The sequence below is a fragment of the Rattus rattus genome, chromosome 1 (assembly GCF_011064425.1).
Source record: "Rattus rattus isolate New Zealand chromosome 1, Rrattus_CSIRO_v1, whole genome shotgun sequence".
In the NCBI taxonomy this organism is placed as follows: Eukaryota; Metazoa; Chordata; class Mammalia; order Rodentia; family Muridae; genus Rattus; species Rattus rattus.
In genome coordinates, this window is record NC_046154.1 from 65,935,304 (window position 1) to 65,952,241 (window position 16,938).

The following is a 16,938-nucleotide window of genomic DNA, read 5'->3' on the forward strand; positions in this document are numbered from 1 at the left end:
GTCTGTGCACAAAGAACACTTATTTTACTTAATAATGACACCAGTGAAGAAAAATAGTGATTATGGCAGTCTGTAAATGCCAGTGAGAAGCCACCTGTCCCTTTCATGAACAAGTGATATTTCTCAACTTAGGAAGAAAACAAAATGCTCAAGTCACTAAGATCGATGGTAAATGACTGTTGGTAACCTTTCTCTTTTTCAGTAAACAGCATCTGTGTATTACACATACTTCAATTTTTCCATAAGTCGAGGCATCCACTGGATGACTTTAGTGCCCCCCCCACCATGAATAAGTAGTATATACAAGTAATTCTACCTTATGGTTCAAATTTATTTGATCCTTGCCAGATCCTTATAAAGATGATTGATGATTGATGATAGATAGATAGATAGATAGATAGATAGATAGATAGATGTGCGTGTGTGTGTGTGTGTGTGTGTGTGTGTGTGTGTGTGTGTGTAGCTACAGGAACTGAGAGATGAGTGAAATAGTTGTCCACAACCTCTTTGAAGAAACTTCCAAGTCAAAGGAGTAAGATTATACATTGACATATCTTTAGTATCTAACTAGATTTGTTATAGTCCAGTAACTCCTAATCCCAAGACTCCACCATGTCAGAATGACCATAAAATGTAAAATAAAGAATTGACCATGTCATTAACAACTTAAACAGTCTGTCCTATGACAAAATAGTGCCTGAATCCTAACACTCCATGGTTTAGCCTCTGCCTATTGTGCCAGTCTCATTCTCCATTTAATCATTAATAAATTATACACATTTCAGGTCTCCAAACACCACACTGGGCCCCCACTTACAGGTCCTTCTATTTCTATCACTCTCCAGTTCTCCGCTTTACAATGACTTCCCAGGGTCCTTTCCTTTCCTGACAGGCAGTCTGTGTCAGATCACCATTATGTGCTTCTGTAGTATAACCATTTATTATCATGACATATGCAGCATCTACATCCCTTGCCAAACTGTCATCCAAATGAGGACACACACTATAGCCTTCTGTTTCCTGCTCTACCACCAAGACGGCATACACCAAGCACATCTTCTAAGAAATGTGCATTCAATTAACATGGCTACATAAAGTTACAGATATTAAAATTAGCGTGCGTCAACCAGATATAACCTTATTCTTCTTTCATTTTTATTCAGTGTTTTCATTTACTATTTGTAAAAAATAATTAACTGATACAAGCATCGTTTAAACATAAGTGAAATTGTATTGGTGTACTTCCTTAATGATAAAGTTCCATTTAAAAATTGCCCTGGCTTAATGTTTTTTCTGATTTCATACTCTGCATTCCCAGAGTTCTGTGATGACTCATTGCTATTTCAGGAAGAGAATAAAACAAAAGACCCAAACCACAGAGGGAGAAAGAATATTTAAGATGTGAAACAATGCACTTCCATCCGCACAGATGTCTTCCATACTTGTGCTCCCCCAGTAAAGAAGCCACGGTACACAACGGCTAAGATAAACAGTAAGGCTGCAGGCCACCTCTGTCTCTAACATTCAGTTAGCCTGGAATATGCCATGCGATATATTCTCCCCGGGTCCTCGCTCTCAAACCCATGTGCTGGGTTAACAACCTTAAGGCTTCCAACCTGTCAATGTGCAGAATCTTCAGTTCCTTAAAAGTGAAAGTAAAATCACAACACGGGCTTTCAGTAAGTGAAAGGAGAACTTGCTATAAACACTGCCCCAAAGACCTAGCATGAAGATACATTGACAGTCCAGGATGTCTGACTTAAGTATCTGGCTTAATCGATAATTCCTAACATGGAAAGAATAGAATGTCTTTACATTCTGTCTCAATGACACAGGTGTGAAGCACTGCTCCTGTTCTTATTACATTACCAACCTACCTGTACAACCTTCTAAGTAACTTAAACGTCACTGCCCCTAAATTAGACCTGACAATGCAACCAGAGTTTTCAATTCTATCTCACAAAGCACAATCCCATGGTACAAATTTAAAATTGAAATCTGGCCCTTTTGCAGGGCCAGTATGAGAGCACATACATACAATCCTGGCACTCAGGAGTCAGAGACAAGCAGAATTGAGTTCAAGGCCAGCCTGATCTACACAGTGAAGTACAAGCTGGCCAAGGCTACATGGTGCATATTATCTCAAACGTAGTGGGGAAAGAAGTCTAAAACAATTTTATAATGACTCAAAGAAATGTCATGAAGCCAATACATTTATAACTTCGTTTACGGTTTTGTTTGTTCTGGCAGAGTTGAAGAAAGGTTTACATAGTAACTACTAACATCGCACCAGCGAAAGCCATTTAAGGTGAAGACAATTTTCAGCCACCTTCTTGCAGCTGATTACAAGGCACTGAATATTTCTATGGTAAGATAATCTTCAACCCATTCATGGGTTCTGAGGCTTTTTTAAGACACCTATAAATGCCTAAGTACTATGAAGATGATAAAACAGGATGCTCCAGAAGGTTTTAAAGAAGAGAGCAGAGAATAAAACCAAGAATAAGAACTTAATGGTTCAGGCTCTAAGATCAAGAATTGATAAATGGAACCTCATGAAACTGGAAAGCTTCTGTAAGGCAAATGACACAGCCAATAGGACAAATCAGCAGCAGGGAAAAAATCTTCACTGGCCCCACATCCAATAGAGGGCTAATATCCAAAATGTATAAGAACTCAAGAAGCTAACCACCAAGAAACCAAACAGCCCAATCAAAAAATAGGGTACAGAACTAAACCGAGAATTCACAACTGAGGAATATCGAATGCCTGAGAAGCACCTAAAGAAATGTTCAAAGTCCTTAGCCATCAGGGAACTGCAAACCAAAACAACCCTAAGATTCCAACTTGCACCAATCAGAATGACTAAGATCAAAAACTCAGGTGATGCTTGTGAGAATGTAGAAAAAGAGAAACACTCCTCCATTACCAGTGGGATTGCAAACTGGTACAAGTATTGTGGAAATCAATCTGGAGGCTCCTCAGAAAATTGGGAACAGATCTACCTGAAGACTCAGCTATATCACTCCTAGGCATAATACCCAAAAGATGTCCCACCATGCCACAGGGCACATGCTCCACTGTGTTCAGAGCAGCCTTATTTGTGATAGCCAGAAGCTTGAAGTAACCCAGATGACCCACAACAGAAGAATGGATATAGAAGATGTGGTTCATTTATACAATGGAATTGTATAATACTCAGCTATTAAGAATGATAACATGCATGATATGTACCCACTAAGAAGTGTATATTAGCCAAAAAAGTATAGAATTATCAGGATACAATCCACAGAACTCAAGAAGGTTAACAAGTCAAAGAGCCCAAGTGAGAATGCCTCAGTCCCACTTGGGAGGGAGAAGAAAGCATCACAAGAAGGGGGGTGGGGGACCTAAGTGGGAAAGGTGACACGGAGAGGAAAAGGAGAACATGATCATGTACTGAGGGGAACGGGATTAAAACCCTGAAGGCCAGCAGAAAGAATGGAAATAGGCAATCTTGGAGTGCAGGAGGTGGGGGCCCTCTAGAATGTAATAGAGACTGAGGAAGAGAGACTCTCAGAACTCAAAGGGAGAGGCCTTAAATGAAATACCCCACACTGGAGAGAAGGAACTTGTAGAGTCCAGCAGGGCATCAAGTGGAGGGATGGGGTTGCCATCCCATAGTCAAAAACTCTGACCCAGAATTGTTCCTGTCTTAAAGAGCTGAAGGAACAAAAATAAAGAAGAATGTGAGGAAAAGGAGGCTCAGTGACAAGTCCAAATGGGATCCAGCTCAGGGAGTCGGAGGAGGAGGCACCAAGGCCTGGCACTATTACTGATGCTATGGTGTGCTACAAACAGGAAGCTAGCATGACTGCCCTCCGAAAGACCCAACAAGCAGCTGAAAGAGTCAGACGCAGATATTTACACCCAACCAACGGACAGGAGCTGCTGACCTCTGTGGTTTCTAGGGGAAAGCTGGAAGAGGCTAAGGAGGAGGATGACCCTATAAGAGGACCAGCAGTCTCAACTAACCTGGACCCCCGGGATCTCAGACACTGAGCCACCAACCAGGCAGCATACACCAGCTGATATGAGGCCCCCAACATATATACAGCAGAGGACTGCCTGGTCTGGACTCAGTCAGAGAAGATGCTCCTAACCCTCGAGACGTCAGGTCCCAGGGAGTGGCGAGGTATATGAGGGTGGAGGGGTGAGAGGGAAATAACCTCTTACAGACTATGGGGGGAAGGAGTTGTAGGATGTGGAACAGTCTAAGGGTGGACCAGGAGGGGTTTAGAGTCTAGACTGTAAAAAAAGATTAAAGAATAAATAAATACTAAAGATGTTACAAATCAAACTGCAAGCTGTTGTGGGGACACAAAAGAGAGACACCTCAGCACCCGCAGTAAGCGAAGACGAGGAACAGAATGTAGAGGGAAATTCAAAACAGTAGGCTTAGTGTGGCCGTGGGACAGATTCACCAGAGGTAGGAAGTCACTCCCTTCTGATAGCTCGACAACCAGCAGGCCTGGCAGATCACGTTCTCTTACTGTTCAAAGGAAAAGAGAACGTACAGCCAGCTCTGGAACATCCCTGCTCCTTAAGAACTTCACAGTCCCAGCAGCTAAAGAAAGAACAACACAAGGATCTAGCTCTAAAATTAGCACACCCCATTCCGTGTCCTTCATTTATTCTATTTTACATTACCTTTCAGGGCATTGCTGGAAAAAGGCTGTCAGCTGCTGCAGGAGTAGTGGCCAGCAATCAGGCCTGTGCTCAAGCACGGTGATCAAAGGCTGAGGAGGATTTCTGAGAAACACAGGAAATCATATCGTTAGCTGTCATTTCAGGAGTGAGCATTCTCTCTATCCCAATATAGCAACAAAGAAGCCAATGCCAGTTACAGACGTTTCCCAGGAGCTACAATGTCACAAAACTATGGCTTCCTGAACTAGGAAGGTGGTTTGTGAGAACTGACTTTTCCTGCATTTTATCTAATTCTTCTCCTGAAAAGAAAACAGGTCCAGAGTCTCGGAGGTCCTGCGATTCAATAGCTCAGACGTCAGCCCGTCTCCTTCATCCAGTAGCTCTCTCCAAACTACCCTGGATGTCCCCATTCCTCCTTTTACTGTTCTTTCCCATGCAGGTAAGTCATCCTTCCCTCTCACATTAGGCTAGCTGGTAAGCAACACGCATCTTCTGCTCATGGTTTCTTTTACATTATTCTTAGTTTATGTATGTCTGTGCATCGAGAGCACCCAGTGTCTGGAGGGCAGAAAACAGCACAGAATCCTCAGAGTTACAGATGGTGTTTAGCTTCAATGTGAGTGCTGGGAACTGAGTCACTGGTCCTGTGTAAGGGCAGCTAGTACTCTCACCACTGAGGCATCTCTCCGGTCCATCCTCATTTTTAGTACATTCTCAGTACATGCATGGTTCTGTGTCCTACAGAGAAGTATAAAGGAAACGACAATATTCCTCCCATCTCAACAGAAAAGCTTCCAAACTGAAAATGCTTTAAAACTGCTGTTGTACAGGACTTCATATTATTTGGCCTATTTGCATTAAGATATCTAAAGTCTTTATTAAACAGAGAATCTGAAATCTGGAGGATTTTCAAAGAATGGGGCTTTAGGAAGAATGCAAAAAGCACAACACATTTTTTTCAATAGTTCAAAAGCCTAATAATAATTGTAAATGTACCAGGTTTTTTATTTTGCTTTTGTTTTTGTTGTTGTTGTTGTTGTTGTTGCTTTTACTTTATATTTATTTGCGCATTTGGGGGAGAAAGGCACTGTAGAGTGAATATGGAAATCAAAGGACAGCTCTTGGGAGCCAGGTCCTCTTCCACCATGGGGGTTCAAGGGATTGAACTCAAGTCATCAGGATAGGCATCAGTGGATGTAGATAAGTACTTCTTGGAACTTATTTATGTAATGCTAGGGATTAAGTCCAGGGCCTCACATGCGCTAGATTAGTGCTTTACCGCTGAGTCACCTGCGGTACGCAAGTAACTTCCCAGGGACAACCCTCTTGATTCTTTTTAAATGAACGTTTGTCTGTCTGTCTGCTTTTTGTACCACAGAACATGAGTGGGAGCCATGGGCTCTTGCCCTACTCTCTTACTTTGGCTGCACAGTATCCTGCTGGCTGGGCAGTCAAGCAGCTTCCAGGCAATCCTCCTGTCTCCAATTCCCATCTCCACACAGGTGTGTGAACACTGATGCACGCTCCCGAATCTGACTTTTTATGTGAGTTCCAGGAAAGAACTCAGGCCATCAGGCTTGGAAGAACGTTTATCCACTCCGCCATCACCTCAGCAGCCTTGTAAAGCTAAACCCAGCTAAACCCAGACTCATAATCCCCCTGCTCTTCAGACGTTCTACAGCACGCACTGCCGCCACTGGCTCTTGCTGGTTCTAAAAGCACGTGGGTTTTCCAGCACATCAGCATCATTACCTAGAAAGTGAGAAACACAAATTCCCACAGCCCATGCAGACCTACTAAAGCCCTGCCGTAAAGAACCAATTCCAACCAGAGCTGCAGGTCAGAGTGCAGCTCTCGCCCAGGGCCTAACCTCAGTTACCTCGGGGTTTCTAGGAATAGTGTTCATACATAAGCAACTTTTTAAAACTCTGTAGGTGACACTAATAAGTTCTGCACTCTGACAGCTGTTACAAGGGGGGGAAAACCTCTGAAGAAAAGTTAAGGATAGGGCTTTTTCTGATTTATACTGTCTTTTACAAAGAAAAAAACATTAGTAGATCTACGACAGTTAAACTCAAGATCTGTGGTAATACCTGACAGTCCTCTACAATTTCTGGCTATTATACCTTCATCTCTTTACTTCTGCTTCAAGCTTACCTGCTCTACCTTGCACTTATCTCATAGGCCAGCAGCCTGCTCCTTAACACACAGGCTATTTCTGACTGCCAGATTACCATTGCTAAAATAACTCCAACCAACCTTTTACACCAAGCCGCAAAACTCGCATCAAAATCCTGTATATAAATCCCAAACTCTTTAGCAAGTAAAGCTATCCAGAGTCACCTTCCATTCTGGATGTCACGGATATCAAGTCCAAATGCTCCCAAGTCCTAAACACCACTGAGCACATCACAGCAGAATAAGGTCTTGAACACTCATGGCAGCCACTGCCCCTTCTGATAAGCATGCTGGTGTAAGGAGCTTGGTACAGGACCAGTCCCGAATCCGCCAGCTCAGGGTGGCCTGCATGGCTACTTAAGAAGAAACTCTGAGACACTAACAGCAAAGCTCTTATGCATTCACAAAGCCCTGAAGTGATTCCCAATTCTTCTCTTAGAAATCAGCCCTTGGAGAGATGGCTCAGTGGTTCAGAGCGCTGACTGCTCTTCAATTCCCAGCACCCCATAGCAGCTCGCAACTGTAACTCCAGTTCCAGGGCATCTGGCACCCACACATGGACAAACATACAGGCAAAATACCAATGCACATAAAATAAATTAGAGAGAGAGAGAGAGAGAGAGAGAGAGAGAGAGAGAGAGAGAGAGAGAAATCAGCTGCCTACTCTACTTACCCTCTCTCCTCTTCCGGTTCCCCCCAAACCCCACTGCCTCTTCTCGATCTTCTCATCCTCATTCCATTCCTGTCTCTCCCACCCCAGCAAGATAACAACAAGTCAGTCTCCCCTTGAAAACACATTTGATGTAAACCAGGTCAACAGAAATAAGACATTTTAACGCAGCAGAAATGACACACATACGCAACCCGCCCTTGCTCTGACACAGCTCTGTCCCACTCAGAATGCAAGGAACCATTCATTCCTTGGCTGCAGGAAACTCAGGGCCTGTTTCACCAGCTATTGGATTCAGCCAATTCCAGTTGCACCTCAATCTGAATCCCTGAAGATTAGATTAAGTAGAATACGTAAGAATAAAGTCCAAATTAATTACTGATTTAGACCACTGGATAATTAATTTGTCCAGACAACTGAATACACTCTATGTGATAATACTGTAAAAAATAACATACTATATTGATTACAAAAAGCTGATAACCTCGAAAGAAGTGACATAGAAATGAAAACATTGACTCTGGTTGAATAGTATTTGATTATTAATATCACACTTTTTCAAACAACACAAATAACCTAAAATCAATTATAACTGCCAAAGTTTTGTTTTTAAGCATAATAAACCAAAGAGCTAAGTTCTCCCTTGTGAACCATCAAATTGATATGTGAACACACATGAAAAATAAAACACAGAGGCTTACACTCGAGTAACAGGATGGATATGTCTTAACTAAACAACTGTACCGCCATCACACATGAGACAGGCTTCACAGTGGGGCACAGCTCCACAGCTTGATGAGCAACAACCTTGCCTCCTCCACCAGGACTCTTGAACCTCCTCCAAGTGCTGACAATCAGAGCTGCCTCTGACTCTGCCTAAGGTCCCTGTAGGGGCCAAACTGTCTCTGATTCAGAACCACTAACTGAAGTCCACAGCAAGCGCAGGGTGAAGCCCAAAGCTGAGTAGGCTTCACCTTACACAATAAACACTAACTTACACTAAACATAACCGTCAGGACCAAATCTACATTTCTTATGGAAAGACACTTAACAAAACTTAGCACTGGATGCCCAAGAAAACCGAAAAGGCTTAGAATGGAAAAAAAAACATGAAATTATTCCTTTATAAAATAAATCTTATTCTAAAATAAACACCATTAAAAAATACAGATGCTAATTTGAGTGTGACAGAAAATGAAGTTATTATCCAATCAAAAACATTATAATTAGAGCATGAAAAATGCCATACGGCTGAATATAGTTCACTCTCAATATATTCAAGATTTGATTATTAAATTTATGGATTATTCAAACTTACTTTCTTCTTTTCACTTGCTCTTTGTTAGCCATTCAACTTCTTTAACATGTATTCAAATCAGTAAGTTCAAGGCATTTGAAAGGATACACGATTTAAACTCCAAAAAATTAAATTTGGAAGTGCCATTGAGAGAGACAGTGAGACAGACAGACAGTTGGACAGACGGACAGACAGAGAGACAGAGACAGTGACAGAGGGAGACAGTGAGGGAGAGGGAGACAGTGAGAGAGGGGGAGACAGTGAGGGAGGGGGAAAGAGATGGGAAGGGAAGAGGTAAGGGAGGGTGGGTGGTTGAGCACTGAGCACAGGTACTTGTCTACTTCCTGACTATGGCTGCCTCAGATCCTTTCCTGCTCTGTGAGATCTCTTAAAATAAATTGATTCATTAATTCAATCATTCTCAGGTCTGCTACTCAATCCACATAGTTAAATTACTCCATCCTTTGTTTAAAGTGTATGGCTGGGCCTCCAGCCAATCAGGTCACTGGCTAATAGTGGCCACAGAGTAGGATATTTTGAAAATCCAGCCAAGTGTGGATGCCACCACTGCTGTCATCACTGCAGTGGACGTTATACAAGACATAGAACACACTTGGACTCTTTTTCTGTTATATAGCCACGTCCCTGTATCAAATAAAACTGAAACTAGACAGAGAGGATGTGACGTGGGATCAAGGAACACAGAATTACCAGAAATAAAAAAAAAAAAAATCTAGTCTCATGTAGCCAAGACTGACTTTCACCTCACTACATAGTCTGCCTCCGCCTCCCTAGTGCTGGGATTGTAGGTGTGCACCACCATGCCCCATTCATGCAGATCAAACCCACACCTATACATACTAAGCAAGAGCTCTAGCCACTGAGCTATACGTCTGTCTCCAGACTGACATTCTCCAGCAAAGCATGAGATCTCTGGCAAGAGAATTAGCCTCTTTTGACCAAGGCCCCTTCACCTGTAAAATGAGCTCAGGCTAGATAGCTAACAACTGGAGATGCATAACCCACATGAGCATTAGATCCCAAGCAGAGGACACACAGGACGCAATCAAGCCCTGCAAAGGCAGCAGAGCATAAAGATGGCTCCCATCTGTGATTATGTGGCAAGCTTGAATGACTCTACGGCCAATGTCTGTGAAACCAAAAACCTCGCCTATGTTTATCTCAGAGAAAAAAACCATCCTGTATTGTCTGCTTCCTAGGAAAGTAAAGTGCTATGTCCAGAAGGATGATTAAATCGGAATTATCTAGCTCCTGAGATAGCCTATAGATCTGCTTTCTCCTTAAAGGAGAATAACATCATTTCTAAAGATCAAAATCAATACAAATCAGACAAGCGGGTCACCCTCCATTGGCCGCCATCGCCTGTAAATCTCTTAGTGTGCCTTGGTTTTCCTCTGGCATGCCACATGAACTAGTATGTTGAACATTCTTTGGCACTTTCTATTTTGTGATGTGCAAGCATATTTACTGTTATTCTAAGTAAATTATATGACATAATATCTAACAAATAGAAGAGTCCCATCAACACTAGCCAGGGTGAATTTATGTGTGAGAACAGTCAGCCTAAAAGTTGAGTCTCTGTCCTAATCTCTTTTGTTTCCCATTGTGTGTCAAATGTACTTCTATAATGAATATAATTATACACACACACACACACACACACACACACACACACACACACACACACACACCAAACATGTCCCCACGTTATCTTTTAAAGCTCAAACTGCTTTATTTATATACTCATAACTGAAAGGATATAGAAGATCATGAAAAATCAATTCTGTCCCAGAGTCTGTAGTGTTCAGAGTGGGGGATGGGGACGACAGAGAAGACTACAGACTTGGATGCAAATATTTCTTCACTCCCCACCTTTCACTAGGATTATTGACAGTGGAGAGCAGTGCATGCATCTCAAATTAAGGAGCAGAGGGAAAGAAGAATGATATATGCACGGTTCCATCAGACTATCACCGAGGCAAGGCTAAAATAAGGTATGCAACCATAGTCACCTTTACAAGAATAAATGCATCAATCTTAATAGAAATGAGGGAATAATAAAATTAGCTGTGTGGCAGTTAAACCGGGAAGCAAAAGTTATCTGTAACCTTTAGGTCACCTCAACCTTTCGCTTCATCTCTGAGCATCAGAAAGCTATGATTTGATTTACATGGTGAATTCAGCGGCTGGCGCAGAGAGCCTTTTCTCTGTGAGAAACAATGCCTGCACGTCACTGTGCATTTCCATGTATGCAGCTGTGACCCTGGTGCTTTCAGAGCAATGCACAGCACTTACTCCATCAAATATGCATTTTAAAAGCATTTCTCTACCTGCTTGGAATTCTGATTGGAAAGTGCTAGTGAGAAGCTGGGTATTTTTTTTTTTTTAATCTCTGCAGATAAGTTAAAAGGTGCACATAATAAGAAAATGTTATGAGGATTACAACGTGGGTATTACTGCAAAAGAGAAAATGATTCAAAAGGAGAAATTAGTAGTAATCATAAAGCACTGTGTAACGTAATTTGAAAACATATATTTGTGTGCTTTCCATAGGAGGGCCTCAGGAAAGCACCAGAGTAAAAGTGCTTTGGTCTGGACATTTTTGACTGATTGTATCTTTCCTCAGGTCTGTCAGGCAGGTAAGAAGTATATAAGGTTTTTATTAAATACGCTCCTTACTATGTCCTCACATGAATCCTTCCCTAGGATCACTATTTGAAGATGAGACTTTTAATGCAAAGTTATCTTTCAAGAAGAAGGTGATGCCCTGGGGTTGTGGGCAGGGATGGTATAGGTGCTTCAGGATCTAAGGCCTTTCTTTTATTCAGTTATATGCCATGACCATGCACAATAAATAAGCTAAACATTGGAATGATTTTTGTAGCCTCACACATGTTTTTTTAAATTACCATGGCAGTCTTTACATCAGTATCTATATTTAGAAAATTTCACACAGCATTTTCCAGGGACGACTGCTGGCTAAAGATGAATAATATATATAAACTTACTCTTTAGGTATGACTGATAATCCCAGCAGCAAATCCCACATGATTAGAATCATTAATAGAAATCACTAACAAAGACAATCATAGTGCGAAGAAAGGAAGGAAGAATGAAGTCAGAAGTGAAACATTCTTGCAGACAGAAAGAATCGGACGGCAGAGAAGGCAGATAGCCCTGAAGGGCATGGCTGCCTGGGCTCACTCAAGTCCTGCCTGGCTTCATTCTTCATTTTGTTTTTGTTTCCTTTAGTCCCAGTGGGCTTGTTCAGAGGCAGAAGTGACTGTGACACCGTGCTCCTCATCTTCCTCCCCCTGGTCTTTACATAAAGATTGCCATGAGCCCTTTGAACTTAGAAGAAAAAGGTTTAAAACTATGTTCACACATTCCTAAGTCAAAGTCCAAAAACTGGAAAGATCTCTTAAGGATTCTGACGGGAAGTAAGCACCAAAACGTTAAAACAGGCTATATATCTAGAGTAATTGCTACATTCGCCTTAGCTAACCTGTTTTCAGAACTATAAACACTACCCCCTCCCCACCCAAAAAAGGTTATCTAAGGTTTGTTCTCACCTGAAACAATGGTTTCCTGAGTAACCTCACCAGTGATAAAAAACCAAGGTAGGTTTATTTTTAATAAGCTTCAGAATAAATGTAAAAGTCAAAACACTAAAAATTCACTTCATAATGAACAAAAAAACATCTGAGATAAATAAAATGTGGTCTATGCATGCATTAGAGAAAGGGAAGAAAGAACTGGTACATGTGACAACATGGATGAAATCCTGAAAAGAGTATGCCAGAAAACCACACATAGAAGGAGGCACATTCTATGTTTCCATCACAACAAATTTCTAGAATGTGCAAACTAAATAACAGTATTCTCCATGGGTGGGTGGGAATAAATGGCCTTGCATACAGGGCTTCCTTTAGAGGTGATACAACGTCCTGAAACTAGTCATGGAAGTTATATAATTTAATGAACTTTAATAAAATCCACTTGCTCAAACACCTGGCATATAAATTGTGTCACGATAAAAAAGAAGCACTAAAAAATACTGTAAACTTCAGCCAGGTCTGATGACACAGGCCTCTAACTCTGGTACTCTGAAGCCTAAAGCAAGAGATCACAGCCGCAAACCAGCCTGGGCCATGTAGCAATCTCGAAACAATCGCAATGAGATTGACGTTACAAATTCCAAACTTAAGGCAGAGAGATGACTCAGTTATAAAGAACTTGCTTTGCATGCCTTAGGACCTGAGTTCAGATCCCCAGAACCGATGTAAAGCTGTACACAGTAGGGTGAATCTGCAGTCTTTGTGCTCTTATGGAGACAAACTGGATCAGAAGCACCAGACACTCGTAGGCTTCCATGAGCTAGTTTGGTGTAAGCAGTAGAAAGCCGTAAGAGAACCTGTCTCACACAGGTGGAAGATGAAGACCGACCTCCACTTGTATGCCAAAGCACATACATTAGTGCATTCACACACACACACACACACACTCACACACACACACACACACACACACACACACACACACACAGTGGGTGGTGTACACTTTTAGTCCTGGCAACACTTGGGAGGCAGAAGGAGACAAACTTCTGAATTCAAGGCCAACTTGAGCTATGGAAGGAGCTCCAGGTCAGGAGTAACCAGAGTTACGTGGTAAAACCATGTCAAACAAACAAACAAACGAACAAATTCGCAATAAATATCAACGACCACACACTATTTTAAATTGCTAGCCTTTTCATTTTAGAAACATACGTATATCACATAAAGTGCATTAATACAATAAATGTATTAAATTTTATTTCCCTGAAGAAAATTCCAAGTTAAGATCTCATTTACCCCTGATAGTCATTTCCACCCCTCAAGCAATTTCTGGCTCCCCTTTGTCGCTAAGGATATGAAGTACTGGGGAGTGGGGAGCACTGTTCTGAAGCAGCACCATCGCAGTGAACACTGAGGGCAATAGGAAGCTGGGTTCTGGATAGTCTGTGTGTCTCCCCCACAGATTTCTCCTCAGTTCTGTCAGGAAGTTGACACGTATGACGAATCAGAGCAGGGTGACTAGGTGATCAAAGTTAAACCCACGGTGAACAACAGGATGGCTATCACGGTACCTGGGGTGTGCTCCTCAGATACACATGGCACTGTTTATGCTATTCAAAATGTCAGCCCCACAACAGACCCCGAGCAGGTGAGATGAGGTTCCGGGCTTTAGAAGAACTTTTGAAACCGACAACTAAAGACAGCCTGCGACCCTAAACAATATCCTACACATCATCAACCCTAAACAATATCCTACACATCATCAACCCTAAACAATATCCTACACATCATCAACCCTAAACAATACCTTACATATCATCAACCCTAAACAATATCTTACACATTATCAACCCTAAACAATATCCTACACATCATCAACCCTAGACAATATCTTATACATCATCAACCCTAGACAATATCTTACACAACATCAACCATAAACAATATCTTTACATCATCAACCCTAAACAATATCTTATACATCATCAATCCTAGACAATATCTTACACAACATCAACCATAAACAATATCTTCACATCATCAACCCTAAACAATATCTTCACTTTATCAACCCTAAACAATATCTTACACATCATCAACCCTAAACAATATCTTACACATTATCAACCCTAAACAATATCTTACACATTATCAACCCTAAACAGTATCTCACACATTATCAACCCTAAACAATATCTCACACATTATCAACCCTAAACAATATCTTTACATCATCAACCCTAGACAATATCTTACACAACATCAATCGTAAACAATATCTTTACATCATCAACCCTAAACAATATCTTACACATCATCAACCCTAGACAATATCTTACACAACATCAACCGTAAACAATATCTTCACATCATCAACCCTAAACAATATCTTCACTTTATCAACCCTAAACAATATCTTACACATCATCAACCCTAAACAATATCCTACACATTATCAAAATAAAAAGGGAAACAGAAAAAAGTGAATCCCCACTATTCTTTAAATGATAAAATTCTTTGCAATGGCCACCTCTCCTGAGCCATATGCAGGCCTCTCCCTCCTCTGAACACCAAACAGCCGTTCAGCCTCCTTGAGCCCCTCTAGCACACCACAGAGCTCTCACATGGCTTGTATCAGCAGTGGAGAAACTCTTTGAACTATTCAAGTTACTGGTGCCATGTCTTCCTTCAAAATAGACAGTAAGAGAAAATGCAAGAGGGTTATGGCTTAGAAAAAACAGTCACCAAATTAAAAAAACAGTGCTGTATTTTGATAACCGTAACTGCATACCAGTCTCTGTTCGTATGTTGGTATTTACACCTGACTTCAATGCTAAATCAGAGAATCAGCGTAAGTCACGAAGTATCTCAGCCTTTACAATCCTTAAATCCTTAATTCTCCAGTCACAAAACCTACAAATAGAGGATTAAACCTGTACACAGGGCACAGAGTTTCAATCCACTCAGGATCCAACCATCCTATGCTACTGACCTCAGCGCCTACTTCAGAGTCCACCATCTGCCGAGTCATTAAATATTCCCTCATCCCAGAAAGTACAGCTTCCCACGAACAGGATTCTGAACATTTGATATTTGTACATGTCAGCCACTGTCTGGCACATCAGAATAAAGCACAAATTCTGGAACAAGCAGTCACTGCTCATGAATTCACAGCTATTTCCTCACTTTCACTGAGAGAAGAGAGACCGTAAAAAGATTGCCATAATATGAATATGCAGAGAAAAATTAAAAAGCACAGGATGAGAGTTCATGGAAATGGTGTATTACAAAGCGAATGAGAAAACTAACCTCTAATAATTGGCAAATCAAGGTCACACTTGCAGCCAACTCAGACCCAACAAAGGGAGAAGAAAGTCTGAACTAAAAGATGCCTTAATAGCAATGAAATGAATAATATGTTAATTAATTTAAAATTTGTTTACAAGTAGAAAGGCATTTCTAAAGTTCTGGAAAACAGTTCCTAGAGCGGGTCATAAACTTTGCTGTCCGCAGACTGTATCCTGTGAGCAGACATGTTGTGTCTGCCAACCTCATACTTTCAAATGCTGGGAGTGCCTGCCAGCATTTAATCAGGAGAATTCACACAGAAACCTTCCACTTATTAAAAGATCTGAAGGTCTGGCAAGGCTGACACCCGCCACCTCTTTGTAACAAGACTAATAATTCTCCACAGGACCTTCTCACGGGAGTTACATAGGAAACTGAAAAGAACCAGGGCCTCAGGCTGACCCACGGTCACTCTAAGCTTTGTTCGGTTACAGGTCTATTGAGAAGCTGCTTAGAGCGTGCTAAGGCACAACTGCAATGGGGACTTCGATGTTGGGTATTTTCCACTTGGTTAAAGCTCCTCAGCTAACAGCAAGAGCTGTTACTGCCTTTTCCTCGCAGTTACTCCCATCCCGAGGGTAGCAACAGTTGCAGTTCTATTCTAAAATTTTGGTTCTTTTTTTTTTTTTTTTTTTTTTTTTTGAGCTGGGGAACCAGAACCCAGGGCCTTGCGCTTCCTAGGCAAGCGCTCTACCACTGAGCTAAATCCCAACCCCTGCAGTTCTATTCTAATACAGGCATCCAATCTTGACCAAGTCAGGAAGCTCAAGAAGGATGCTCTGGAAGGAGCAAGATCAACTCCATCAACAATAACGCTAATTCAGCTTTTTCTCCAAGCACAGTCAGTAATCAACGGCACTCAAATCCCAACACGAGTGTGCGCTTCAGGCCCAGGTTGCAAAACTGCATACAGAAAACTCTGAGGATAAGCTCCTTGTGCATAGGAAGCCCCGGACAACCTGTGCGGGTTTCTAAGAGGGTATTTAGGACTCTCTTCCTTTCCTGCTCCCACAACCCCCCACTCACCATCTGAAGGCACCAGCATCTAATAGAGCCATGGAATTAAGTCACTGAATGAATCCATGACCTCCTACATTCTCTCGCTTTGCATCTGCTTGCTCTCTTTGGCTGGGTTCTTCTTTAGTTCTGCTCCTAGCTTCTACATTGTAGATGGCTAA

General features: G+C 41.6%; 1 protein-coding gene across 1 annotated transcript in view; it reads right to left on the reverse strand.

Annotated features, from left to right (window-relative positions):
- Window positions 1–16,938, reverse strand: part of Focad (focadhesin) — a 295,998-nt gene that overhangs the window by 218,534 nt on the left and 60,526 nt on the right. The window contains exon 6 of the mRNA XM_032902159.1: window positions 4,690–4,791. Within this exon, the coding sequence (XP_032758050.1) occupies window positions 4,690–4,791 (102 nt within the window). The remainder of the gene's footprint in view (window positions 1–4,689; window positions 4,792–16,938) is intronic.